The following is a 24,386-nucleotide window of genomic DNA, read 5'->3' as shown; positions in this document are numbered from 1 at the left end:
GAGGGCGCCGTGAAGATAGAAATGGCATTTTCCCCTCTTTTCTTCCCAAGTGACGCCTTCGTCAAAACATTTTTGCTCGCCTTTCTGTCGAGGCGCTGCGACTTCAGTCGGGACGGAAAAAATCTTGTGTGGAAGGTTCAAGACGCGGCACGTTTGCCGGTCTGACGGGCTGCAGGGACACCGGACGCGTCGCGGTCCGGGCCGGGGACACTGAGCAGCTTCATTTCCGTCTTTAAATTGGAAACGAGTTGCTGGATTTCGTTTTGAGTCAGACCGACAGACTCTAAACGAAAGGCGTGGGTTTCAGGGGAGAACTGTGACAACCAGACGCGAATCTGGTTCGCACGCAGACGGCGGTACTCGTGGACAGAGAGAAAGCTGTTCTCTTCCACAAACGGCTGAACGCGGTCGGAAAGGTACTCTGACCAGGGAATTGCGATGTCCAGCATTTCCACAAGCTGAACTGCGTTCAAACACTGAACCGTCTCCGCTTCGAGTTCCTTCTCCGGCTGTGTGAACCTCGCTTTCGGGTGTGCCTCCGCATAGAGCAGAAACGGACAAACGGATCGAACAGCCTCCACGCACGTCCAGACGACAGCAAAACTGTCGCGTTGCCACTCGCGCGTGCTGGGATCTTCGGAGGAGACCAAAGCGAGATGCTCTGTCGAACCACACTCCGCGGAGAGCCGACTGGTAGCACGTAGCGCTGCTTTCGCACTGGCAGCATCGACGAAACACCCCGATAACAACGCACGTGCAAACGAAGTTTCGTTTGAAGGTTGAGCCCCGAACTGGAGGTTTTCCGGCGTTTCTGTCGGTCTCTCGCTTGTAACCCCGGACCGGTAGAGTCCCGGTTCGTCCATTTTGCCCTGCGTTTCTAGAGAAAAAGTTGCCCTTTGACCGCATAGCGCAGCCGCAGGTAAAACTCCCGCATAGGCAAAAAACAGAGAGAGCGAGACAGCGTCGCGTTGCTGCCGTGTCAGTTTTCCACCCCGTGGTTCTTTCGTGGGGGTTTCACCGCATTGCCTCTCAACAAGTCTCACAAGTCGGACGAGGCGTTGAAACGTGAAGAAACGGCGCCACGGCGCGCTATTCATTTCACACAACGTTGTCCAGTGCACGTTTCGAACGGGCGCAGGCGCCCCAATCAGAGTAGAAGCTGCAGTGTGGAAGACGTTGAATAGATACTCCAGATCTTCCCTTGACACCCCCAGTCTCGTCGCCTGGACGCAGCGAAGGGCTGTCGAACTCAGCTTCATGGGCGCCCGCTGTCGACTGAGAGTTGTGTTGGGCACACATTCGCTTGATGATGGCTCGTGTGCTTTCGCGAGCAACTCCTGGCGTTCACCAGAGCTTCGGACGGGCTCGTGAGACTGAAGAGGAGAGGAAGAATCTCGAGCAATCGCGTCTGCCGTTTTCGGTGCACGCGACTCGAGTCGCCAAACACTGCGGGGAGTTGCGGGTGGGAGAGTAGGAATTTCGATAAGCAACACAGGGCGATTCTTCCGCTTCACTCTTTCAGCGTTGACGAAGCGGCCGCCAGCAATCGACTCCGCACTGACGACAAGTGCGTCAAAGTCGAGGTCTCCGGAGGGGCCGAGCGGGTCGTCAATGCGGTACAGATGCACAGACACTTGGTTTTCTTCCGATTCGCGGGTTCGCTTCCCCTGCTTGTTTTGTCGACAGAAGCGTCCGTTGAGTGCCGGAAAGTCGACGGCATCGCGCCACAGAGAAGCGGGGCGAGACTCGGCCGCGCCGCCCTCACAGCAGAACTCTGTCTGGTCTTGGTAAGAAACTGGAGGCTGTGCGTTCCAGCCTCTTGGCGCCTTGGCGAGCGCGTCGCGCCAGACCCCTTCCATTTCACGGTGTGGCATACACGAGTCCGCGCCTGAGAGCGCCTTCTCCGAAAAGCCGAGTTCCTCGCTAAGAACCAGTTCGGTGTAGTTCCGGAAGACGCACGTGTGGCCAGTCGCTTGGAGAACCAGAGCGAGAAACGCCGCGGCGGACCTGCTGCGAAGACAGAAGGGCTCGATCCCCGACGCCATCGCGAGGTACGCGTCGGTGACTTTCCTGGAAATCAGACCTCCCGCCGTAACCGCAAGTCCCACGCGCTGTCTGGCCAAGAGCGCGGCTGCCATCAACAGAATTTTGTGACCTGCGTGCAAGCGGTCAAATGCGCCGGCGACCAGAACGTGGTTGAGCAATTCCGTTTCGGTTACTACTCGGCACAACGGGAGAAGGCTCTCTTCAGGAGTCGACTCCGATGCGCTGTCGCCACTAAGGGAGGGTGACTGTTCTGCGGGCAGCCGGGCTGCAGCGAAGGCTGCAGCGAACTGTGAAGGCGGGATTGAAACGCGAATGTTCTCTGCGAATGCGTCAGCGACATCACGACTCGCTGGCTTGCTCGGACAGACATGCTCACAAACTGGACACAGACGAAAGCCTAACACATCTGAAGGAACCTGTGAAGGCGGTGTCCTTCCGGTCGCAGTCGTGTCCTGACTTTGAACATCGTGTACCAGCACGCTTCTATTCCGGGGAGAAGTCTTCGGCTGGTTCGCCGCCGCGTCGGAGCTCCTCGAAACGGAATCCAAAGCATCGCGGGGAAAAGAAGGAGGCGAACTCTGCTGCTCCGGCAGTGTTGTCGCCGCCGCATGTCCAGGAACTGCCGGCGTTTCGTTCAGCTGCGGAGAGGACGGCAGATCCAACTCTGGAAAAAGAGAGTCTGGTCGCAAAGACCCCAGCTGTACACGGTCTGCGGCAAGAACGGACTGGACGGCGGGGTCCAGACACACTGTCTGTGCGCTCTGTTCATTGGCAAGGAAGTTGGAGAAGCTCGCATCAGTGAAAGAGAAATCAGGGTCGACAAAATTCGTCAAAAGCAAATCTTGGTCCGCCGTTTCCTGGGTGGACTTAAAAGACTCTGCGGCTACAATCTTCGAGGTTGATGAGCATTCAGGCGGGCGGTGGGGTGTACGTACAGCAGGGAAGGCGCGAATGTGGGCGCAGACGGCCTTGTGGAAGTTCTGCTGCCACTCGCCCTGTGCGTGAACCGGAAGAACAAAAGCCTCTGGATGGCTCGACGACAGCAGAGCGTAGAGACGGTGAACCAAGCGAAATACGCAACAACATAGCCACGCGGGCGAGGCCGTTGCCGGAACTGAACCTGGCTTACACGAAAGCCCACCAGCATCTGGCGAGAGGCGGTCGGCAGTTCGGGTACACTTTCGCACCGCTGCTCCCCTGTCTGCGCCTGCAGAGCGAGTCGGCCACGTGACTGGCACACAGATGTACAAAAAGCCTCTTGTTGCCTTCTGGACAGCGAGAAGAAACGCAGACAAGTCCTCTGAGAGGCCACCGTCGTCCGTCAGGCTGTGTTGCTTCATTGTACGGTTTCCGTCATCTTGAACGCATTTACCATGTTGCGTCTCTGCACATTGTGAAGTTGAATGAATAGAACAAAACTTGGTGCGTTCATCTTCGCTCCAAATTGGCGCTCGGCAAACCGCTGGGGAAAGAACGACACATGATGCATTCTGCGACAGGAAGAGTGCCTGAGCTCGCAGCATGGAACAGTTCGCCATCGGAAATTTCTTGTGGTTTTCCGGCGGTTCGACAAACAGGACGGACACTGGACTCCAGAGACAATTTCGTGTTGAAAAGGGGTTCATCAGACTTCAAAGGGACGACGCGAACGTGGTGGAAAAGCGTTTTTCCCAGCGTGACTTCGTTGACGCTGAGTCGGAGCCTGTGAAAAAGCCAACTGCTCTGCATGTGTGCTGCACATGCGAGTAAGCCGCGGTACTCACCAGCAAGCGGCACAACGAAAGGATGACAGGAATTCAGAAAGGGTTTCTCGGGGGAAAATGGGCGGAGAGATACAAAAAATGAATGATTTTTGTCAGAGGTACTCTCAGGAAGAGGTAGAGTCACTCCTTAGTCGCGCGAGCACAAGGCTCCGGATATGACCAACCCCCCGAGAGACAATTCAGAGATTTTTCACATCTTTTGCTGGATGAGAGGGAAAGTTGGCCTCTCCCATGCTTAGCTAAGGGAATTCCCGGGATGCAGAGTCATTTCCATGGAGCTGTTGACAGTGAACACGTGCGGAAAACCCATTCTCAAATTCGTCCGCTTCTTGCTCAGCTCGTTTACTCATTGAGTTCCGTATGTACTTGGTCGTGCACTCAGGCACGTCACGTCATCGTTGGTGAGCTTTGTTCTCTTGCGGCGCTCAGTGCTGTCTGAGATTTAAGGAAACAACTTTGTCTTGTCCGGTGCATACGGTCTCCCGTGAAAAAGAACTCCTAAAGCTAACGCGTGCGCAGGATAATTCCAGTTTTCTGTGAGCTCCGTTCGGTGGCAGTTTCGCCAGTCCCAGAGTCGAGATCGCTTTCCTACCTAAGCGACCCCGGATGCCCCATCTGACGTTTTCGACTTCTGCATTTACGGTGCTGTTTTCCTCAGCTTTAAAAAAAGGTGACATAAAGCCTTAAGTAGACAGCTGACAAAAATTACCCGGTTTCAAGCTGTGCTTTCACCAACGTTCGACGTGTCTGCGCGCGTGGCTAGGGGATACAGGGAAAACGGAATTGAAAGTCGCTGCGGACTAGGACATGCCAGATACAATAATGTGTACGCAGCATCTAACAACACAGCTTTATGCTAAGAAGGATCCCATATTAACGTCATTGTCTGTGTTATACTAACACATGGTGTTTTAACTGGTTCTTTTTCTGCAATAATTATCATCTTAAACGACACTCTGTTCCACTGAGATAGATCCAGGGCGGTTGACGCTCATGAAGCGGCATAGAGCAGATCATCATCAACTCTCACTGAAGTTGGTCACGACGGGGTGGGAACTTTCATGACCCTCTGTGTTGACTAGCGGCATTCCGTAATATGGATCGAATATGAGCATTACCAGCTACAAGTTCTCGTGATGGTACATCACGCCAGTTACATCACACACAAGCACTTATTTTCGCGAGTCGAAATTGTGTTCTGCGTGCAGTGTTGCCCCGAGCTAGGTGCCTCTGTTGTGTCGCAGAGGGCTCATGTAACTGACTCTCTAATGCAGGTCGTGACACTGTTTAACACACGTTCTTGAGCGAGAAACAACACTTCAGCAAAGTCACTGTGCAAAGTTATCGAGACTTGAAATCGACACCTGATTTCTGGCCCGACGGCATCACGTGCGCATGCCATTCAGTGCGAGTCCGGCGGTCTTTGCTCCAGTCAGGACCTGTTTCACTCTCCGGCATCTTGTACGGACATAACCCTTCAGAAAAAGATACTTTGACTTCTAAGGCAATCTACACCACGTGCTGAGATGTGTGCAAGGCAGATTGCTACCCGGAGCATCTGGCCATCTCTCAAGTCACGCGAAACGCCTTGAATTCGGTGACTGACCGTCTCTAGAGGGGTCGCTTCCGTATTCTTCGGGGTGCCGTCTGCAAGCCTGACATCATCTCATCCTTTTTAGAGAAAACGACACATTCGAACTTCTCTGTAACACGTACGAGCTCGCGGAAATCAAACGCGCACCTACTATGGTCACGCTTCCCGCTGCCTGCAGAAGGATGCGTCGAGACTCTCCCAGCGCTGGCCAAGCATGTTTAATGCTTTGTTTGCAATTCTCAAAATTGCCCCGTGTAAGCGGCCTTTCTTCTTTCCTATGTTAGTTCGTACGGCAAAATTACGTCTCTCTTCCGCAGTTAACGATGATGGACTTGTTGATGGTATATTTACACTTACTTAATGGTATTCATTTCAACCATGGTATTGTCATTGCAATCTTGAGATTCTGTTTCGAGAACACAGTATATTTGTAACTATATTCCAGGAACACTGTGTATTTTATCGGTGTGGATTCATCTTCCAACTTTGGTGTTTTAGTTGCAGTGACCGTTGTCCTCCAAGCCATAACGAGTATCGCTATATCGTTTAGATATACTTTAGAATCATTTTGTGCATTTGCTAGCGTTGAGCCCCTAGTTCTCAGTCGCCGGTGCCACGGATTCATGCCCACCTGAACTTCTTCCGACATCGAAATGCGTGGCTTCGCCATCATCCACTGCGTTCGGGTGTGCGGCTGTCGCCTTCTACTTTTGTCCACGAATTATTTACCGGGTGAAGTAGCCATAAAGCCCATTTGCACACGTGTACTTCTGGCGGCAGCATGCCACGCGCGGTTGACAGGTCTTCACATCCTAGTATACGCCACTGATGCACGATGAACGTAACTCTGGCCGGTAAAGCCCGTCACACAGGAACGACTTCTGCGTGCGCTACTCCCTTCAGCAAGAGAATCGGGCCGCCTCTCCATTTCCATGAGGCCACAGAAATCCATAACCACGGTAACCAGAAGATTGGCGCTTAAATTCCTCAGGTGTCCCCGACTTCATTTTTCCGAGGTCGAGGCAAGGCTGAGAAGTCGCTCGGACCGTTGACCGCATTGACAACGCGATCAAAGCCCCGTCCTTGGTGCAGTTTGTCTCGTTCCCAAGCGAAGACTACAGACTTGCACTATTCATTGGTTACTGATATTTTCAGTGTTTATGCCGCGGCAGCGAAATCGAGGCTGAAGTGTTTTTCTACCGTTTTCCGGCAGACCTGGTAGGATCGCCCGCTGCCGTTTGTCTTGTCCGGTGTGCAGCGCATGCTTGCGTCGTCTGAGAGCAGCTCGTGGGGAACGGGGATCTGGGAAGGCTGTCAAATTTGATTCCTCTTATCCGTTCAATTTGTGATTTCCTTCTTCAAGAAGTGAATTCCTTTCGCCGGGTATTTCCGCATTTTCCCTCTGTTCGGGCGGCGGGCTACACCCGCGAATATACACTCACCTGCCGGCTAGCCGGGAATTGCGGCAGTGCGCTGGAGTTGAGAGGGCGCAAGCGCCTCCCGAGAGTAGAGGAGATTTGTTGGGGAATTTTGAGAGAGGCTTTTCGTCTCCTTTACCCGCGGAAACATCTTCTCTTTCCTCAAGTTCCACGGTTGCCGTTTTTTGGTTTCGTCCGTCCACGTGCACGTCCCTTCCTTCTCGATCCGAGATTAGCTGGAGCCGTCCCGGACTCACACTGTGAGTTGACAAACAACTCGCGCTGTGTGTTTGGTTCCTCACGGAACTGTTCTGGAAGGACACGCGCGGTGCCACGCTGGACAGACTGTTTCCTCTGTCCTGTTTTGGGAGATTCCGATTCTCTCTTTACGCAGATCGAGAGCCACCCTGACGCCCCCAGCCCCGTCAACGTACAAATCGGTCGCTGCTCGCGACTTTGCTGCTCTGTCTCTCGGTGCGCTCTTGGCGTGTGCCGGAAGACCCTCCACAGAGCAAGGCACATCTCTCGCCCGTTTGACCTCGTAGAACCCCTGCTTTCTCGGGGGAACTCCTGCTTTTCGGGACATTCTTCCGCCAACTCCGGCTCGGAGTCCACTCTCGGGCTAGCCGGCGTGTGCTGCAACGATGGAGCTGGCGGCGGGCAGCGGCACCCCCTTGGCTTCTGCTGCGAAGGAAACGGCTTCCTCTTGTTCCCTTTCTGAGACATCTGAGGCATGTGTTCTCCTTCCCGCGCAAGAGTTAAACATCCATCAGGACTGCCGCGGTGTCTCTTCCATCGATGACTCCGCAGGACGTACCGACTTGCTAGGTTCCTGGTTTTGGGTTGGCCACCCAACGAAACTGTGGACTGTCGCCCGTCTAGCAGAAATCCACGCAAAGGACGGGAACGGCGAAAAAGCGCTGCAGAGCAACGCAGATGCAACTTGCGTCGTCGAGTTTCAGGATGGCGGCTTCGCCGAAATGCGGTTGGCCGACTTGCGCGGCAGCGTCGACTCCCCCAGGCTCTTAAAGGTGAGGCGGCAGGCGACAAACGGAAAGCACAGAGGACACAGAAAGGCGTTCTTCCCACATTGCTGAAATTGAGAAAAGGTGAACTGGTGCGTTTCCGTGTCGCACATCGCTCCCGCTGAGTTCCAGTTCGCGACCTGCAATCGCTTCGTCCCTACGTTTCTGGCAGATCTTCTTGCCAAGCCGCCAAACGCTTCTTTCCTCGAGAAGCAGTACATTTTTGGGTTTTTCACGGTTCACAGTGGATGTTGACGGGCGGGGGGGGGGAAACAGATAGAGAGACCGTTCTGAATGCTAGACATTCAACTGGGCAAACTGCACCCAAATTTTTGTACAAGGGGAAACCCGGGAGGAAGTCTACTACACCGTTGGATATGTTTGCGTTTCTGTTCTTGGAGGTGTTTGTTTCCATCGTTTGGAACCTCGCTACATGCATATGGGTTTGATATTTATGTCGACCCTCCGAATCCACGTTGCGGTTCTTCCCTTTGTCTCTGCAGTTCCCGTAACGACTTTATTCCTCATCTAACCAAGACCCGCCACGTTTCTATGTACAAATTTTCCACCCTTCATTTTCTATTGCTCATCACTTTCTCATCGTCTTTCTCCCGTGTCGGATCTGGTGCACCCTGCCCAACTCATTTTTGTTTCGTCTTTTCTCCGGATCTTGCCCGCTCTTTTGCGCCGTTTCCTTCTTCGTCTTGTCCCCCATTCCTCTTTCTTCTCTGCCTTCACCTGCAGGGTGTGGACGACCTTTTATCTCTCGGCGAGCTGACAGAGGCGTCCCTGCTGCACAGCATTCGGACCCGCTTTTCGCGCTTCGACATTTACACGGCAATCGGCTCTCATATTTTGCTGTCCATAAATCCTTGTGGGCCTCTGCCTGCGCTCTTCGATGAGGCCGCGATGGAAGCATGCCGGAAGGCTGCTGCCGCTCAAGAGGCCCTCGAAGCAGAATCCTGCGGAGACAGTCCCCACGCTGAGGAGCCTACCGGGGCCTCGCCGGTGGGGTCCAATGGCGCGGCGCCTGCGAGCCTGCGAGCGAGGACGAAACCCCACATTTTCATCACGGCGCAGCGTGCACACTCGCGACTCTTTCGAGAGGGCAAGTGCCAGTCCATCATCATTTCTGGGGAGAGTGGGGCAGGGAAAACAGAGGGAACCAAGCTGATTCTCCGGTACCTCGCCCACCTCAAACCCCTCACGAGCGGCGAACAAAGTGGAAGGAAAACCCAGCGCATCTCCCTCGAAGATCGGGTAATGTCCTTTTCGAAGGCTGCAGCGGCTGCGGGAACGGGGGAGGCCAGAGGACATGCAAACGCCCCTGGAGTCGCCTAGAAACATGTGTGGGAAGGTCGGACTGGGCGTCGTAGGCATCTCGACGCCACGCACCCACAACTGTGGAGGGTCCCCAGGTGAAAAAGGAGCATGACTGGCAACCAAGGCGAGAAACGGACGTACAGTAAAAAACGTCGATTTTCAACGGCAGAGATCTAAGCGTACACACATACTCACATGTTTGTCCATACTCCGCATGTCGTACTCCATACTTGTATACTACCTCTCGTGCGTCTTTCAAGTGTCTCTTTCGAGATGTCGGTCCCTCCCCAATTTTGAGGAACTGATACCATCCGCGGTCGAATTCGCCGACGACTGAAGATGTAACGCAGACTTGCGTGTACGTTTCGGTTTGCAGGTTTTGCGCACGAATCCGGTTTTGGAGGCCTTTGGAAATGCCAAAACATGCCGAAACGATAACTCGAGTCGCTTTGGGAAGTTCACGTTGATTTACTTCGAACCGCGAACGCGACGCATATCGGCTGCGGGTCTCAACACGTATCTTTTGGAGACATGTCGCCTAGTGGCGCATTCCAGGGACGAACGAAACTTCCACGTTTTCTACCAACTCGTGGATGGTGCAAGGCAGTTTCTGTCCCCCGAGTTTCAGGCAGAGCTGCGGCTGTCTCCGTCCGCGTCCTCGTTCTCCTACCTCACCCCACAGGGGCCGCCCCGCACAGAAACAACTGTCTCCTGGGGCCGGGACGAGTTCCTCGGAGACGCCTGGGCTCTCGAAGACCCGGTGTCACAAGAAGAAAATGCGGCGAACTTCCAAGAGCTCCTCGCGTGCTTCACACACCTTGGCTTCTCACAGGAAGAACGAGAAAATGTTCTTCGCGTCCTGGCCGCCATTCTTCACCTCGGAAACGTCCGCTTCGAGGAGAGACCTGGTGGAGTCGGCGCCAGGGTCCTGGAGGGCCAGCCGGAGCTCGAGGAGGGAGGAGAACGCGGCGAAGCAGAGACAGAAAAGAAAGAAGACGGGTCGGACGAGAGCCAGGTGGAAACCATTGCGCGACTTCTATCCATCGACGCGGGAAGTCTCTACGAGCTGTTTCGAGTCCAAAAGTTCATTGACCCTGTGACCAAACAAGTAAGGCATGTGCGAAGTCTCTCCATTCCAAGGCCCCCCTCGTTTTTTTCCTTCCCTCTGTCCCAGTTCTCTCTCCACTTTTTTCTCCGTGACGCTCTTTGCATGTTTCTTCTCCTGACTCCTCTGCACTGTTTCCGAGAGCCTTCTCGCACTTCACTGAGTCAGCCACACAGGCCCTGGCCTGTGGCGCCAGTCTCCGCCCAAACCTTCACTCGGAGCACAAAGACAAAGGGTGTTGGGTCTCCGGATCACGGTTGCCGGTTTGCTGCGTAGGGATTCGTGTTCAGGTGTGTCAAGCTTAGTGATTAGGATATAAATATAAATCCATACGTATATTTATACATTTGAATGCATGTGCATAAGCACGTATATGTAAGGGATCACTGCTCAAGGGTCCCTGTTTCCTCTTCACAGTTTCGTTTTTACTCTCGACAGTTTCCAAACGATGAGTTCCTGTTTAGAGTTTCACCCTGAGCGTTCACAGAGTTTAGAGTTCACCCCGTACGGTTTCGGATCTTCGCGACGCCTCGCGACTCGCGTCTCCTTGTGTCTCCGGCAGGATCTGCAACTGCCTCGGACGGCCGAAAAGGCAGCGGAGATTCGCGACACTTTGGCGAAGTACATTTACAACCATCTTTTTTCTTGGCTGGTGTGTCGACTGAACCTAGCAGTCGACCTTCCTGTCGAGGAGCTTTCTTCAGAGGAAGGCGCGCCTGCCCCCTCCTCGCTACTCTCGTTTCTCCCGCTGCGAGAGGCTGGGACAAACAGCCTAGACAAGATAAGAAGACCTGCGCCGATGACTGCGTTATCTCTACTGAGTGGAAAGGAGAGAGACAGCCGACTCTTCATCGGCCTTCTCGACATCTACGGCTTCGAGGTCTTTGCGGCGAACTCGTTTGAGCAGCTCTGCATCAACTACGCAAACGAGAAACTTCAACAGCACTTCAACCACCATATCTTCTCCCTCGAACAGGTACCTCTGGGTGTAGCTCCTTCCACATCCAGAAGGACCCGCGCGAGCGTTGCAAGGCTTTCTGTGGCGTCTCGAACTCTCTGCATGCAGGAACGAGCCTCCACGCTACTCGGCTTGAGTGTGTGCAGGGCCTCCCGTTTCGGTGGACTCTCTAACGGACGCGGCAGTGGGTCAGCTGCGGTCCCCTATATAAGCTGCTAGCTTAAGCTGCCGCGGAAATTGAAGATAGAGTTCATTTGTGGACGGCTTTAACTCGCCAACGCGTAGTATTTTCTCCTCCCCAGGAGCAACGCTTGAAACTGGAGTCACATTCAGTATCCTAGATCCGGTTTCTTTTATCGATGGTCTCGTGCCGTCTCTTAAGAAAGACCACAAGAGAGAGAAAACCTATGGTTTTTCGAGCTTTTTGTGGTGCTGCTGTGGAGGCGTCGGCGGAAGATAGATTCACTCGTGATGCAGTGGCACATCTGAGATACCCTCTAGACTTCGGCTTCATCTCCTCGTCCAGCTTGTTTCACCGTTGACTTTGTTTCCCTCTCCAAGATTGCCCGTGACGTCCACGCCCTCCTCAGTGTTCTCTTCCTCCTTCAACTCGCGTCTTTTCTGCTCCATCTCGAGAAAATGCTTTTGCTTCCAGCCTGTGTCTTCCGTCTATCCATGTCTCCGAGTCTCTCGCCTCCGCAACACCGTTTTCTCTTCTCTCTCTCCGCTTTAGGATATCTCGCTTCTTTGCGTCTCGTTCGAGCAAGTTAAGATCCCTTTCAAAGTCACACATCCCATCACTCTGAGTATGAATGCGTAAACGTTTGTGTCGGAGTTCAACTGGACATACCGTAGTCCTTCAGAGCTCACAAACGCAGGCAGATGGATCAGGGTGTTGATTTCTTTCCTCGCTTCTTGCGTGTGTTGTTCTGTTCCCTCAGGCTACCTATGCCGCCGAAGGGATTGCCTGGGAGCAGATTCAGTTCACTGACAACAAAGGAGTGATCGACGCTCTGGAGAGGAAAGTGACGGGGCTGTTTGCGGTGCTCGACTCGGAAAACATCATGCCGCGGGCGACAGATCGTTCGTTTTTGCGCAAGCTCCTCGCGTCAAAATCAACCGAGCAACCAAGCGTCCAGCCAGCAGAAAACAAGTTGAACGAAGCCACGCATTTCCGCATCGTCCACTACGCAGGTAGGCTGCGAAACGCGGCTGCGGGAAGATCGAGAGTGCCGCGGCATGCAGCAAACTCTTGTTGCGTACTCTGGCGCAGAGGAGATCTTGGTGCTCTTCAGAAACTCCCTCTCGTTCGTGATTCTTCTGCCTCTTCTCAAAGATGCGTCAATGCAGTGGTGGATTGCTCACTCTTCCCGATCTGCTTTACCTTTGACTCCTGTGGTCCTTGTGTTCATTCTTCTCGTTCGCTGTCCGGATTCGTATTCTCACTCTGTCTCTGAGTCTTCTCCTTGTTGGCATTCGTGTTCTGCCTCTCCCTTCAGTGCTTGGGCTCGCATTTGGTTGGTCCTTGTACGGTTTCCTTCACTGTGCTTCTCAGTCTTCTGATTCGTTTGGTGGTGTTTTCGCGTCCTTGTAAAACCTTCAAAACCGAGTCCTTCCTGGTCGAAAGAAACGCACTACCAGTTTAGGACGAATTTTCGAACTTGCGAGTCAAAGGACACCGCTTGTTGTCTGATTAGACAGAAGACCTGCAACCTGAATAGGTTCTCGCTTTTGAGTAAAACGCCCTTCCCCAGTTGGTCCAGTCCTGCCTCTGCTGTTTGTTGGGCCTCGTCTCGTTGTCCTCAGGCCCGGTGGAGTACAACGTTGAGGGGTTTCTCGAAAAGAATCGGAGTTCGTTCAGCAGAGAAATTGCAGACTTGGTATCGACGTCGACCTCGGCGTGTCTTCAAGACCTCTGTTCGTTCCTCCAGCCTCGCGAGGAAGACGACCGCCGCCAGTTCTCCTCTCTGTCCACTCTGTCTTCGCGCTCGTTCTCGCGCTGTCTCTCCTCCGCTTACGACTCCACAGCCGGCGCCAACAGGCGGGTCACCAAGTCCATCTCTGCGGTTTTCAAGTGAGTGCCTTTTCTGCACAAAGAAGGCCGTTTTCAGCTGAAAAGAGGCGGCGTTTTTTCAAAGCACACAAGGGCGTGGTGTTTCACACCTAAACATCCATAGATGTATAGTTCTACATCTGCAATGTGCATAAACAGTGATGTTAATCTTAGATTTACACGCACACATTTATGTATATGCACATTATATAAATAAATAATTTAATTCACTCACGTATCGATGAATATATATGATATACGTATATATATATATATATATATATGTGCGGTATGCATAGACAACAGATGAAGGTCCTGGGTGGGGTACGCTCATACATACATATTCATATATGAATTTGGATTTCGAGTTGAATCTGGTGTGGAGGTCCCTTCCGCGGTGCTTCCCTTCTTTCATTTTCTCTCTTCCCGGCATTTTCGCTTCCTCTCTGCAGAGAACAGGTCCGCGGCTTGTTGGAGACAATCGAGGAGACAGATCCGTTCTACGTACGCTGCATTAAACCCTCGGCAGAGAAGGGCAGAGGCCTGTTTGAGTCTGCAGATGTTCTGCGGTAGGCCGACACACGCATACAGTTTCCCCAAAATGCAAAAGCCTCTCTGTCCTCGCTGCTTTCCTACCGTTCGGTGCCTCTCCAAGCGCAACCCGTCGGAGACAATGGAGACTTGTCATGTGTTTGAAATCCAAACTATATTTATGTATATTTTTACATAAATATATGTATGCGTAGATGCATATATATATATATCTAATATACGCATAAAATATATATATTTGTATGTATTCGATGTATGCATAGGCAGCGATGTAGGTCTTGGTATATATATATATATATATATATGCATGATCCCACTGGGATTCGGCAACTGTCTCTCGCTGAAGAATGATTTTTAGACATTCGTTTTGGAACACAAACGCTATGGTAGCGAAGTCTGAACGCGTTTCTACATGTTAACGCGCCGAACAGAGTTCATCTCGGGTGCGGAAACTGTTGTGTTGCAATAGCGGTGCTTCACCTGAGTGTCGATTATTTCTCATAGTGGAAATGCCTCCGATTAGATTCTCGTTTTTCTTTAAAGTGAGCCTTTTGACGACGGAGGCCCTTCCAAAGTTCTGTCAGATCCATGTCTCGTTTAGAGACAACGACTGTACGCTTATAGAGCGTCGCCAGCTGTCTCCGTTCGTCTATTCGTTTTCTTCATGTTCTGCGATTTGCTGCTTTCCCCGCAAGTGATCCAAGGCGTGTTTAAGGCGTAGATTTTGCGTGTACTGGCGGCAAATGTAAACAATAAGCCATCTGGAACAGACACAGGGTAAAACGGAGTTTACGGTGGCGTTAGTTTTTCCTCCATGGTTCTTCCTGTCGACGCCGTTCTGCATGTCCGTCTCTTTCGGAACTTCGAGCGTCGAAAGCTCAGTTCAGGTGGCTTCTTCATTCTGGCAGACCCAGCAGAGGGGAAGTGCCAAGCGCTCGAACCTGGAAAAGGCTCTACAACATTGTTGAAGGCTTCAAGTTTGTGGGCACACCTGCATGGCAGAGAGCTCCAAGTGCGTCAGAGAAGGGAACTAAACTGGGATGGCCTTTCCATTTTTTCTCAGGCAACTGCGGTGCGCTGGTGTATTGGAGACAGTGCGAATTCGGCGCGACGGCTACCCCGTCCGTCTGCCGTTTTCCGGATTCCTCGGTCAGTTTTCTTGTCTCTCTGCAGAGGCGATGGCGCCCGCCGTCGCCTCTGCCAGCGGCTTTGATTGCGCTGGAGAGAGAAGCGGAGAAGAGAAGAAAAGAAACTCTCAAATCTCTCAGAGCGACCGCGAAATGTGTGTGACTCTTTTGGAGGCCTTGACCAGAATGCTGGCAAAGGAGGGCGTCTTTGATCAGCCGTTTGCGTGGCAAGTCGGAAAAACCAAGGTACGTGGAGAAAGGGAGTTTTTAGCTTTTCCTGTCTCCCGCGTGTATTTTACATTCCTGCGGCGAAGGACTGCTCCAGCTCATTCACGCATATGCAGACAGGGACCTTTCAACTTTCATTTGCCTTCGTGTCTTTTAATATTTGAAAGTTGATGGCGCGCCGAGTTTTTCGGCCACCTTCAGTGCATGCACTCTTTGATAGAAGTGCGTCTACCACGAGACCTACAGCATTCAAAAATCAATCAGGCCTGTTGTACGTCCGTCTGTTAAAGTGTGATGACACAGATATACCCTCATCCTTTTGCAGAGACAAGGACTGCCGAGTTCAGGACGCCCCCCCATGGCACAACCACGCAGATGCAGGGAAACACCTTTCTTTTGTAACTTTGTTTGTAGTCCCACTACGCGCGAAAATAAGGTTTCAGTGTCTCGAAATAAAGGGCGTTTCGCCTACATGCTTGCGTGCATTTTCGTCCAGGTGTTTCTGAAGAAGCCGCTGATGGACGCGCTCGACCGGGCTGCAGCGAAATTTCGATTTCGCGCAGCCACATGCATTTCCAAGCATTTCCGAGGGTGGGGCATGGGATGTTTCTTTTTTCTGAATTGCACGGAGTTCTGTCGCTTGCCCACTCAGTGTGTGTGGACTACTTTGAAGTGTTCTAGGGTCGACTCCTTGGTAAAGCGTATTCTTTACAGCCGTCTGGGGACTCGTTGTGTACCATGCTTCTTGATAGCCGTAGTGCCTTCTGAGAGCCGCGCTTGGAGGCCTCGAATAATGAGGGTGCATGCACAAAGTCTGCGGTACGAAGAAACCAGGGAATCTCAACTCTGCAGAAGCAGGACTCCAGGACAAGCTCAAACGAAGGAGGGCGTTCTCTCGCCTCTCTGTCGTTTCCTCTCCACTCTCGTTTGTCTCGTTTTCAAGTTGTTTGCGTGTGCTTGTCAATGTCGTTTCATCTGCATGTACACCAAGACTCACATGACCTTTTCGCTATGCTTAGTGGCTGCCATTGGCTCGGTTTTTCGGTCCCCTCTTTCTGCAGAACGACTCCACTTGTGCAGTGTGCCTCTCCACTTTGAGGCGTTCACAAGTCACTTTCTCATCGCCTTCACTGACAGATGCAGCGCACTGTTCCTGGTTTTCCTGAATTTCTCAGGTTCGTCGAGCGCCGCAGGTACCAGCAGGCGCGAGCAGCGATCGTTCGCCTGCAGGCCCGCTGTCGAGGTGTGCTGCGGTTCCGGCGTTTGGTTCGCGAGTTTCGAGAGCGAAGAGAACGCGAAGCTCAGCAGAGACTCTTGCAGAGCGAGGCGTCAGTCTCCCAAGAGCGCGACGCCGGTCTGTCCGTCGCATGCGACCCAGAAACGAAGTCCGCAGAGCCGGCAGAGCCGCGGGAAGCTGCCAAAGCAGAGGCTCGTGGGGTTGATCAAGGACCTAGGGAAGAAACGGAAAATGTTCTTTCTCAGGAGACATTTGCTTCTGATGCACTCCATGAGGAAGCACATGAGGCGGCGCCCACTCTCTTGAAGAGCCTCCCGCCCAGCGAAGAAGGAGAGGTGTCAGCGGCGAAGCGAAGAAGCCAAGGTGAGGAGAAAGACGAGACAACGCAGGCGGCGTCGAACCCGAGAGCAGATGACGAACGGGTCGCCGGGCTCGAGGCGCGCTCCCTCGATGCGGGATCAAGAGAGGAAGAAGGAGACCCAAGACAACAAGAAGCGAGGGAGGACTCGAGTTCCAGAGAGGAGGACCATCCGCGAAAGGGCAGAGAAGAGAGGGGCAAACGTCGCGCGAGACGACACCACAGAGCCTTGAGCGACGCTTCGTCTCGGTCTGAAGCTGTGGGCGACGTATCGGCGCGGCCTCGCAGTTCGAGACAAAGCAGAGGTTCCAGTCGTTTCTGGCGGTCGGTCGTCAAAACGCTCCTCGCAGAAAAAGTCGAAAGGAACAACTCGTCTACGCGGACTCTCTCGACGAACGAGCAGCTCGCCGGCTTCGCCAGCGACAGCGCATCGGAAGTAAGACTCAAGCGACGCCAACACGAGGGAAAAGATTTCAGGAAACTCCGAGAGAGGGACGACAGGCAGAGACACACACCTAGAAACTCCGAAACCGTTTGTGGGTGTCTGGGGCACAGTTCGCTTCGAGGGTCGTGTGTCTCCTTTCGCGGGGACAGAGACTGAGAGGCCGAGCAGAACTTATGGCGTTTATCTCCACCACGCTTGTCCGTAAAAATGTCGGCTTTTTTAACCGCTCCTTGATTGAGATGAAAAGGAGGAGTCTCAACTGAAACACTCTGCCTCAACTCTTGACTCGCCGAGACAGCTCGATGGGGTTCAGGGATCGTCTTCTCTCCGTGATTCTCTTCCGAGTCTCCAACTCGCGCGCCAACTCCCTTCCTGATTAGGTGATCGGGTCGCCGGATCCCTGCTCTCCTCTTCGTCGAGTGTTTCTTGCAGCCTCACGCGAACACAGATGTCTGGACTTTGCCTTGTTTTTCTCACGAATGCTTTACGTTTCCCTTTGCGGCTGCGACGCTTTTGCATCGTCCTTCCTCCTCTTCGATGCACAGTGGACCGTTCCACTGGGGTGCGCTCTCCGAGAGAACAAGTCTGTTTTTCGGAACCTACACCTCGAGAGGGGTCAGGCCTTTGGCTTGTTCACATCTGACTCGGCGCGAAGTCTCCGCCTGCATGCAGAGGGCTTCCGGATGTGTGTCTCAGAAGCGTCGATAACAGCAGAGGGAGTTGTCGCTGAACAGGCGTTGTTCTTTCTTTGTTTGCGGTGCCTGGCGTTTTTCAAGGCTTCTTCGTCAGAGGACTTGGACGCCGTGTTCGACGATGTCGTCGCCTTGCGGGATCGTCTGGCAGCCGTCAAGAGGGCGGCGAAGAAGTCGACCTCGGAGGCGCGCGAGAGACGCTCAAGGAAGGTGAATGGACGAAGCCGAAGCGCACGGAAAGAAAGAGTGAAAAAGCGCGGAAAGGCAGAGACAGAAGAGGCAGAATGCAGAGAAACACGAAGAAAAAGGGAGACAAGAAAGGAGAGACAGGAGAGGCAGAAAGAAGGGGGAAAGCACAGAAGACATGGAAAGAAACAGAGGAAGGAAAGGCAGGCATTTAACTCTCGGGGAAACAAGACAGCGTGAAAAGGAGGCAGGACTGCTGCGTCGGAAGGAAGGCCAAGAGCAGCCCGGAGAAGGGAGAAGATCAAGAGACGAGAGAAACGGAGAAAAGAAGAGAGGAAACACTTGCAATGGAGGAGGCCAGGAGAAAAGGCGAAAAGGGGATGGAAAAAGTAAAAGAGAAACCGAAACGTTTTTGGAGACACAGGTGTACGCACGTGGTATTCGTTTATCGGAACACCTTCTCTGTAAGGCGAATCCCTTCACAGCGAGCTAAACAGTAAATGTAAATCGGTCGGCACTAGGACTTCGATTGTTAATTCGCATAACCCCAAGTCTGTCGTACAGAGAACACTCAAAAACAAAGACGACCACAGTGAACTTTCAACTTGTACATCAACTTCCGCGGCCTGCCCCTCTCTCCTCAGCCTATACATCTGGTATAATCATTCAACTTGGAAGAAACGCAACAGAAACCTTGTATCGTCTACAACTCGTAAAAAACACGAATACCCGCAATACAGAAGCTCGTCTGCCTCTCCTCATGCATGTGTAAATCTATATCTGTATCGATAGGTAGTGTATCTGTATTTATATGCATCTATGCTTGTATGTGTCTATGTTTATATGGTTATTCATGTATATGTGTTGGTAAACATTTTCCAGTCGGGTGGGTCATGAGAGTTTCGCGTGTATCCGAATGAATCGCCTTGCAAGCAAAGCCGATCCCAAGGTGAGTCTGCATTTGTCAGGGGTCCTGTCTCCCTTTTTCTTGTTCAGAGCCGTCCAGGATCTCGGTTTTGCGCGACAGCGGAAGAGGCAATGTACCGAGCCCTATGCCACGAAAGAGCAACGCTAATGCAAGAGTATCTCAGAGCCTGCGAGGAGTTGCTGAGGTATACGAAGACGCAGACTCGAAGTGCTGGCAGCCGCTCTCACTTTGGGCTTCCTGTCGAGACCGCGAGGACTGCGGAAGCTCCCCAAACTTCCCAAGAAACACCGTGCGAAGTAAGACGGATGCAACGAACTTCGGCGCGTTTCACAGAAGAACAGAGACGATTCACCGGCGCAGCGCAGAGAATCGGATCATCCAAGTGTTCCTGAATCTTTGAAGATTTCTGAGTAATGCAGAGTACCTGGGAGTCATAGAGCATACCTGAATATCATGAATATCTTAGAAAACCTGAATCGTGGAGAGTACGTGACTCTTAGAGAGTGCCTGAATACGTAGAGTCCCTGGTGGTACTCTCGCGTACTGGATTGATCGTTTCTCACACAGTGTGAAGCGTTAAGAGGGTCCTCATCAAGCAGCGTGGTGGAACGCAAGGCGTGGACAGTCGAGAAAACGACCTCTCACGATTTCTGATGTGCTGACTCGGGGTACTCGGAACTTTCTTTTGACTTCTGCATGCAGTTACCTTCACCCGTTTTCACCTGGGAACATACACTCGGGGGGCTGGGGAGGTGAGGTGGTTGGGAGAAGAATTCATTTTCGCTTCCAATTGACTCTCACTTGCGTCGGTACCCCCAAAGGCGTCAGGTCTCTTTATCGCGTCTGTACGTCTCGAAACGATTCTCTAGCGTCTCAAAAGTCACCCGTCAGGCTGAGGCTATAGAGCCATCAGACGAGCACATTGTTGACACACCTGCCAGGTCGACGGGGGGGGACGCCGAGGATGTTAACATGCGTGGAAAAAGTGAAGCGTACCAATGCAGTTTCGTCTGTTATTACGCTTGAGTGGTGCCTGTAACGACGATGTGAGTCGACGCTCACTGCTCCTGAGGAAGCAGAACGGTGAGAGGAATTCCAGGCCAGAGCACAGCGGACAAAGTGAAGGTGCGCCGGGTCGCCTCCTCACTCCTGTGGTTTCTGCGGCTGCTCCATGACGCATCTCCTAGACATGTCTTGAGCGTTCATACCTCGTGTTCTTGATCCTTTTGTTTTCCGGTGCTTCGTGTGAGAAGGCAGTTGAATGCGGAACGCCACAGTTCTCTGTACCTCTCTCTCTCGACTAGGTCTTCCAGCAGAGAACGAGTTGAAATCCGTGGAGGTTCGAGGGTTCCCGAGGTCGAGTCCATTTCGTGGAGTTGGGAAGAACCAGCTCCATCGTTTTTCCTTTTTTGAGGCCGCTCTGTGGAGTTCTGTGGAGAAGCGGCTCGTTCGTCTCTCTTTCTTTCCGATCTTTGCCTGTATCTTCAGCTGGACCCCTCGGCACTCTGGGCGCGCGTTCTCCTCAAGCTCACACACCTCGAAACTTTGTCTTCTTGTTCTCTGCGTCTTCCCACGGCTTCACATTCCTGCGATCTTCCGGGCAGCGCAGACGAGACAGAAGAAACGCGCGTCCTTCTCTCTCTCGCCCTGAATAAGCTTCTCCGGGGCTCTTTCGCTGGCAACGCTCTGAGTCAGAAGCTGGTTGCCGCGTATGTGGCTTCTCTTCTGAAGGCGGGGAGGCGGCACACGGCATTGGACGACGGAGACGAAGCTCGCGACTGTGCGAAAGATGAGAAGACTGACGCGTTTGTAGATTCGGCAGTACAGCGCCTCGAACTCAGTCCACCCGGATCGATGCAAAGGAGGCAAGAGTCGCGCAAAAGCGCCAGCCTCGCGGTGCGGAGTCAAGTCCCCTACCCCGAAGCCGCTTCTTCCGCGTGCTTCGGCTCCGCACCAGATGCTGCCTCTGTCTATACCGCCCACGAGCAGCCGAGTTTCGCAGACGTGACTCCCGACGTTTCTGCTTCGGTCTATCCCAACGACAGACCTGGTTTCTGGACGCGACTCTTTCGTCGTCTTCGGACCTTGCCGCTGATTGGCGCAGCCTACCAAAGCAGCGAAGAAACAGATTCGAACACAGAATCCAGCGAAGGCGAGGGAAGCGACGCAGAGAGCGAGAAGGAAGATCGCGCGTTCAGAGATTCGGTCGCCGGGCCAGAGATGTCGAGAGGACGCGAGGGCCGAGCTGCACGGTGAGAGGCTCCCAGGATGGATAGAAAAGGCGGTCAGAAAAGGCAGGCGCAAAAAGCGGGGGAAAGCGTGTTGAAGGCGACTCGAAATAGGGACGCTCGCGGCATGCCGAGAGTTGCGCAAAAAGTGGAAAACTGTTGTGAAATATCTCTGCCCGTCTCTACCGCAAGGCAGTGGAGCTGTGGTTTCGTCCGCGGTTCGCCATCACCTGGAGTTACCGGCTACTGAAACTGTTTCTCGAGAAAAGCGTCGGTGTCTCTCATACACCGCCTTCGGCACTCTGGTATGGTTTCCTCCAGGCCAAGGAGTGCAAACGACGTCGACCAGTCCGAACGTTCACCGTCAGCGGGGAGTTTCCGGAGTGTCTATTCGCATCCCCAGGTCAGCTGTCTTCAGTCTCTGTGCCGTGTATACCTAGTTCCAGAGGGGTAATCTGTGTGCAGCGACTGGTTTTGAACTCTGCGCTGGACGCCATCCTCAACGCTTTTGACGTGGGCGCGAACTCGCAGGCATCTGCACAAATGGACCTGCAGCTGTTGAAAGAAAGCAGTGCCGGCGTCACCGCCGCAGCTCTCACTGTCGCTTCCGGCTTCTGGACGTGAGACGTTCTGCGATTTCAACGAATTCCGGATTCCCCCCGTTTCATCGGCGTGTGGAGCCACGAACGTTTATGTCAAAAAAAAGGTCTGCTGCAGCAGGAAGAAAGGTCGCATTCATTTGTCACCCCAGGTGCTTCCTTGGCAATTCCGCATTCGTTTTCCTTGCAGGCCGAGGGGATGGATAGAGTAACCCGAGCGGAGTTCGATCAAGTGAGTTTAGAACGCTATACTTGCACTTGGCAATGCATGCCTTCTGTGCCGGTGAGGTCTTCTCAGGATCTAGCATCGGGCCATCTCGGTCCTCACAGCAAAGCTAACAGAGTTGAAAATGTTCGTCGCATTTCAAGGTCCTTGCTGCGTCTCCCCTCCCGGCGGTTTCCACGTACCCCGCCGTAGCGATGCTTTTCAGCGCGGGTTAAGTGCCTCTGTATAACGGGAGGTGCGTCCTGGTTGGCAGGCAGTCCGTAGGAAACCTCTGGAGACAGCGGCGGTGCACCTTCTGATTTTATTTTGCTTGCAGCTTCGCGGCCAGGTTGAGACTCTCCAGCATGGCATTGACCGATGTTGTGGCCTTCTTGAAGAAATCAAGGTCCACTTTTTCAGAACAAGCGTAGGGCGAGTTCTTGAAAAATGACGGGCACTAAGGCTAAAGGAACTTCCGCTGACTTGTTTCCAGGGACAAGGCCCCGCTGCTAAAGAGTTTCCCAGTGTTTGCTGTTGTGTGAATCTTGCCCTTACTTCATTCCTGTTCAACGTCTGTCTGTGTGGGGACGCCAGGAGTTTGTAGGGGAGATGGATGATTTCGAGACAAAGTCTGGATTCCAGAGGGCACAAGGGGCGACGCAGACATGGAAGCGGCCGGGTACCGTAGACGCCGTTTCCTCGAAGTCTTTCGCACACATGTACTGAAACAACTCCACACCGAACAGTGTCGGTCAGAGTCAAAAAGAGATGTCTCTGAGTTCAGAATTTCGGGTTTCGGAGAACCTCTGTGGAGGACGTGTCGATTTGTGTCGATGCTTTGCTTTCCCAGGAAAGGCTTCCGACGCTGTGCAATCTGTCGACTATGGGAACAATGTCGTCGGCTTTCGACAGCGTCGGGAGGTTGAGCGAGACAGTGCTCGGTAAATATGAAGAGGGGCTCGATTTAAACCCGTGTGTGGCACAGGGTGTGAGCCTGCCAAAGTGCGCGGCCGCGCACATTCGTCCAGTGGGGTGATTCAGAATCACAAACTGTCTGGCACCAAGCAGAAACGGAGGCACTGGCCCGTTTTTGTACAGAGACGCGAGTCACCTGAGTGACACTAAAGGTCGTCTTTCCAGTTGCGGGAGCGACGCCTTCTGAAGTCGTGAGCGAAGTCATGTAGAAGGGGACCTCAGCCTCAAGCAGGAATCTCAAGTGGCGCATTTGGCCGCGGAACAGAGCTGTTGCGGGTTGTCACGGAGTGTGGAAAGTGCAATGCGGCTTTGTGTCTATTGTCGCTTCGTGGGGGGAGATGTTCCCGGTTTTCTGGATTTGCTCGTTTTTTTGCCGTGCAGACAAAGTGGTCGGCACGACCTATGTATATTCACGAAGTGACGAGAGGTTTTCCCTGTTGTGTTTCAAGGTTAACAGTGTTTATTGGGATGAACCACTCTGTGGGGGAAAAAGGGGGGGGGAACAATGGCGTACTGTCATCGAGCGAGCTCGACCAACGAATCTGCGTTCTGCAAGTTCCCGGCGTCGGCCTAACGTATGGCTTTCCAACGCGGGAGTGCTTCCGACAGACAAGCCGAAGAAGCACTGACCGCGTTCAAAACGGTGCCTCAGAATGCAGAAAACGCCGCGATAAGAAAAAGGAGCAAAGGAAAAGTTAAGCTGTTCGGCTCCCCGCAGAAACAAACTATGCCGCTCGGTGCAGTCTGTTTTTCGTCATCAGGTTTGAGGCATATTGCATGAATGCTACCGGTGTTGCTATAGAAGTGAAAGATGCAAGAATCTGAGAGTCAATGTGCTAACGGCACAGACGTTTGCATGCGTCCTGAATGCATGGAGGCGGCACATATGCACAAACAGAAAAAAATGGCAAAATGTAGACCCATTAATCTGCCTTTGTACACCATACCTGCAAGTCACTGTCCGTAAGCACAGCAGCTGTGTCGCGTCTGCGGTTTCTCTCCTCATACTGAAACAGGGACTAACACAGTGCTGTGTACTCAAAAAACGTTTCTAGAATAGCTTGTTTGTGGCAGCTGAAGTTTCGCCAGAAATGTTCCAGTTGGAACGGAACCGCGCATTTGGCTCCTGTATAAACTCCTGGCTGGCCACCCTTGTCTGAAGTGGCCTCCAAAACACTCTCACAGACAGGAAGGAAGGGCGGCGCAAACGGCTGGGGTGGCATTTCCCGACATCAAACACAGTACGACCCCGATACCTCCAGTTTTTTACTTACACGAGTGCACCCGCTTCGTGGCGGCATGTTTTGTTCTCTGCGAGACAACTGAGTTCGTCTTTTCCCG

At 53.0% G+C, this 24,386-nt stretch overlaps 2 protein-coding genes across 2 annotated transcripts; one reads left to right on the top strand and one right to left on the bottom strand.

Annotated features, from left to right (window-relative positions):
• Positions 1-137: 137 nt before the first annotated feature.
• On the bottom strand, positions 138-3,671 carry TGME49_230990 (hypothetical protein; the record flags this gene model as incomplete). Its single annotated transcript, XM_018780279.1, has 2 exons — positions 138-2,684; positions 2,982-3,671. The coding sequence occupies 2 exons, from the start codon at positions 3,669-3,671 to the stop codon at positions 138-140; spliced, it is 3,237 nt and encodes a 1,078-aa protein (XP_018636863.1).
• A 3,794-nt stretch (positions 3,672-7,465) lies between these two features.
• Positions 7,466-23,106, top strand: TGME49_230980 (myosin I; the record flags this gene model as incomplete). Its single annotated transcript, XM_002367958.1, has 17 exons — positions 7,466-7,852; positions 8,591-9,106; positions 9,546-10,277; positions 10,837-11,250; positions 12,174-12,426; positions 13,039-13,306; positions 13,738-13,854; positions 14,901-15,210; positions 15,689-15,783; positions 16,368-17,223; positions 18,009-18,134; positions 19,107-19,334; positions 20,527-21,290; positions 21,588-21,669; positions 22,056-22,097; positions 22,408-22,497; positions 22,921-23,106. The coding sequence occupies 17 exons, from the start codon at positions 7,466-7,468 to the stop codon at positions 23,104-23,106; spliced, it is 5,466 nt and encodes a 1,821-aa protein (XP_002367999.1).
• Between the last annotated feature and the right edge of the window lie 1,280 nt (positions 23,107-24,386).

The sequence above is a fragment of the Toxoplasma gondii genome, chromosome VIII (genome assembly GCF_000006565.2).
Source record: "Toxoplasma gondii ME49 chromosome VIII, whole genome shotgun sequence".
Classification (NCBI taxonomy): domain Eukaryota; phylum Apicomplexa; class Conoidasida; order Eucoccidiorida; family Sarcocystidae; genus Toxoplasma; species Toxoplasma gondii.
The sequence above is the reverse complement of the archived record's forward strand: the minus strand, read 5'-3'. Positions and strand labels throughout refer to the sequence as shown.